This window comes from Saprolegnia diclina, assembly GCF_000281045.1.
Source record: "Saprolegnia diclina VS20 unplaced genomic scaffold supercont1.81, whole genome shotgun sequence".
NCBI lineage: Eukaryota > Oomycota > Saprolegniomycetes > Saprolegniales > Saprolegniaceae > Saprolegnia > Saprolegnia diclina.
The window spans coordinates 1,616-5,270 of record NW_008246148.1 but is presented as its reverse complement, the minus strand read 5'-3'; the positions used below and the strand labels follow the sequence as shown (position 1 = coordinate 5,270).

General features: G+C 56.7%; 2 protein-coding genes across 2 annotated transcripts in view; both read left to right on the top strand.

Moving 5' to 3' along the window:
• Positions 1–378: 378 nt before the first annotated feature.
• On the top strand, positions 379–635 carry SDRG_14936 (hypothetical protein; the record flags this gene model as incomplete). The annotated part of the gene is made up of 1 exon (XM_008621096.1): positions 379–635. Exon 1 carries the CDS (start codon positions 429–431, stop codon positions 633–635), a length of 207 nt encoding a protein of 68 aa, XP_008619318.1. The 5' UTR covers positions 379–428.
• Positions 636–1,347: 712 nt separating this feature from the next.
• SDRG_14935 (hypothetical protein) overlaps positions 1,348–3,655 on the top strand; it is a gene marked incomplete at its 3' end in the record, with an annotated part of 3,915 nt that continues 1,607 nt past the window's right edge. Inside the window, exon 1 of the mRNA XM_008621095.1 lies at positions 1,348–3,613. Within this exon, the coding sequence (XP_008619317.1) occupies positions 1,412–3,613 (2,202 nt within the window). The remainder of the gene's footprint in view (positions 3,614–3,655) is intronic.

The following is a 3,655-nucleotide window of genomic DNA, read 5'->3' as shown; positions in this document are numbered from 1 at the left end:
ACCTTCGTATTGGACAAGAACATCAGAATATGGCTGTTGAGCTGGCTCTACCCCTGAATGGGTGGGAGATGCAAATTTGCGGCGTGCAATTCTTTCCAATGTCACGTGTAGAGCACCTCTCAGTCGGAATGACAAGCGATGCCTGCCGTAGCCAAACGCGATTTTTTTAGTCATCTCGGCTAGCAAAGCTATGCGTCACTGGAATTACGTGTTGGTGGTCTCAGGCGCCTAACCCTCCTTTCGGGGAGTCCACAAGGACACTCGTACTAGTACTCCGCCAGCTAGCCCGGCTCGTGCAAGGCGTCGATCTTAAAGATCTTCTCGGGCTGCATTCCCATGCACAAAAAATCACAGTGGGCGGTCGAATCCCATTCGATGGCGCCAAGTCCGACGACGTCAAGGCGCAGCTGCCGCAGTTTACGGCCTACATGGACCAACGCGACTTTCATTGCCCGACCTTGACAGTCAAGGAGACGCTCGAGTTTGCTCATGCGTGCAGCGGCGGTGCCGCCGTGCCCCAGCGCGTCCTCGACTCGCTTGAGAACGGCTCGCCCGAAGAGAACGCACAGGCCAAGGCTGTGATCCAGTCGGTGTCACATGTACTAAAAGCACCTGTAGTCATCGCAACACCTTGACACCTACGTATCCACTTTAGAAATATAGCCGTGGCTACTCATGCCGCCAACGGAGAAGCTGTCACAATCGCGTATCATCGATCGTGTTCTTCCGCGTACTCTTGCGAGCCCATCAATGCAACCCGCCACGTGCTGTCAACCAATGATAAGGTGCTCGCGCGCTCATACGCCGTCGACCGTACGCCGGCAGCATGCGTGGTGGGATCAACAGATCCACAAAGAATAACCCACTTGTCTTGGAGCATAGAACTACCATGATTTCAGGGGTCGTGGCGCCTGCTTCTGCGCGTTTTAAACAGGAAAGACGACGTCGTAGTTAGAAGCTGGAGCGAATGCGAATAATTGTGCACGACGCTGGCGAAACGAGGGACCATGATGATATCACGCTCTATACAATATTCCTCACAGAGGCATGGACAAGCTAGAAGGCTAGCCAGTGTCATACTTAAGTGCATCCAAGCTCACATTTCTCCTTGCCAATACAAGGATATTTGCCACATCTGGACGCATTCTCAGTTCAACGCAGAGGTGTTCTGCCTGTGACATCGTAAGCTTAGTATCGAGCCGCACCCAGCCGTGATCCCACCCTATAGCCAGCCCAAGTCAAACATTTACAAGCCGCCCAAGCGCCCTCCGCTACACACATGCAACAAGGTGCATCGTTGATAAAAGGAACGCTTTGTACTGCCAAATGTGCGATCCAACTGGACAGCACCACGCGCAATGATCACAGCGGATGCGACCACAACCAGTTTTGAATTTGCGGGGTCGTGAGCATGCCACCATCGCCTCAGTCGGCCGACGCTTTTCTGCAAGACGGTTCGGACGCCTTCCATGCGTCCTTGGCTGCGCAGCTCGAGACGTCCATGGGCAAGGCCATGCCGCAGATGGAAATTCGCTTCCAGGATCTCTCCATTGCGGCCGAAGTTTCCGTCGCCACCAAGGACGGCCATGAGCTGCCCACCTTGTACAACCACGTCAAGAAGATTGCGCGCGGCCTCGCCCGCAAGAAGCGCTCGATCCGCAAGGACGTCCTGCACCCAATGTCGGGTGTCTTTAAGCCCAGCACGACGACGCTCCTTCTTGGTCAACCCGGCTCGGGCAAGTCGTCGCTCATGAAGATCCTCTCGGGCCGCTTTCCCATGCACAAGAACATCACGGTGGGCGGCACCGTCACTTTCAACGGCGCCAAGTCCGAAGACGTCAAGGCGCAGCTACCGCAGTTTACGGCGTACATGAACCAGCGCGACTTTCACTACCCGACCTTGTCGGTGAAAGAGACACTCGCCTTTGCGCACGCATGCAGCGGTGGCGCGGCGGTGCCCCAACGCGTCCTCGACTCTCTCCAGTACGGCTCGCCCGAAGAAAACGCGCAGGCCAAGGCTGTGATCCAGTCGCTCTACAACGTCTACCCGGATATCATCACGCGGCAGATGGGTCTCAAGATCTGCGAAGACACGATCGTCGGCAACGCCATGCTTCGCGGTGTCTCGGGCGGTGAGCGCAAGCGCGTGACGGTCGGCGAGATGGAGTTTGGCATGAAGCAGGTGTCGTTCATGGACGAGATCAGTACCGGTCTCGACTCGGCAGCTGCGTACGACATTGTCAAGTCGCAGAAGAGCATGGCCGCGTCGCTCAAGAAGACGATTGTGATTGCGTTGCTGCAGCCGTCACCCGAGTTGTACAACCTCTTTGACGAAGTGCTTCTCATGAACGAAGGTCACGTCATGTACCACGGTGCGCGGTCGCTGGCTCTCGAGTATTTCGAGTCGCTCGGGTTCAAGTGTCCGCCGAAGCGCGACGTGGCCGACTTTCTGCTCGACCTCGGCACGCCGCAACAAGACCAGTACGTCGTCGATGGTGCGACGTCGGTGCCGCGCACGCCGAGCGACTACGCCGATGTCTTCCGTCGCTCGGCGATCTTTGCCGAGATGATGAGCCACCTCGAGGGCCCGCACCACCCGCTTCTCCTCGCTGATGCGGCCAAGCACATGGCCGAGATGCCGGCGTATCAAGTGCCATACGTTGAGAGCACGCAGCTGCTGATTGCGCGTCAGCTGAAGGTGTTTTTGCGCAACACGGCGTTCGTCAAGAGCCGCTTCATCATGGTGCTGGTCATGGGTCTTTTGTACGCGTCGACGTTCTATCAAGTCGACTCGGCCAACCCGTTCGTTGTGCTTGGTGTCGTCTTCACGTCTGTGCTCTTTCTTGCGCTGGGTCAAGTGCCGCTCATGCCGGCGGTGCTGGAGTCCCGCGAGATTTTTTACAAGCAGCGGTGGGCCAACTTTTTCCGGACGTCGTCGTTCATTCTGGCGCAGTCGTTCACTCAGGTGCCGTTTGCGTTTGGTGAGACCTTGGTGTTTGGCTCGATCATGTACTGGATGACGGGCTTTGTGTCGGAAGTCGGTGCGTTCTTCGTCTACCTCCTGCTGCTCTTTCTGACCAACTTGGCGCTTACGTCGTGGTTCTTCTTCCTCGCGGTCATCTCGCCCGATCTCCACATTGCCAAGCCCGTGGCGATGCTCTCCATCTTGTTTTACATCTTGTTTGCGGGTTTTGTACTTGCGCCGTCCATCATGCCCGACTACTTTATCTGGATCTACTGGATCAACCCACTCAGCTGGTGCTTGCGTGCCCTGGCCATCAACCAGTACTCGTCGGATGAGTTCCAAGTGCCGGTCTACACGGGCGTCGACTACATGAAGCTCAAGGGCGACACCATGGGCAACGTCATGCTTAAGACGTTTGGCCTCGAGACCGACACGATCTGGATCTGGTACGGCGCCATCTACCTCGCGGCCATCTACGTCGTCTTCCTCGCTCTCTCGTACCTCGCGCTCGAATACAAGCGCTACGACGCACCGGAAAATGTCTCGGTGGCAGGGAACAAAGCCGACGACGAAGAAGATGTTGGTGATGTGTACGTCAAGGCGCCCAAGACGCCAACGGATGTCACCCATGCGACTGAAGACGTTGCGGTACGCGTCGCTGGGTCAAGCTTGTTGTCGCCCTCTGTCGTT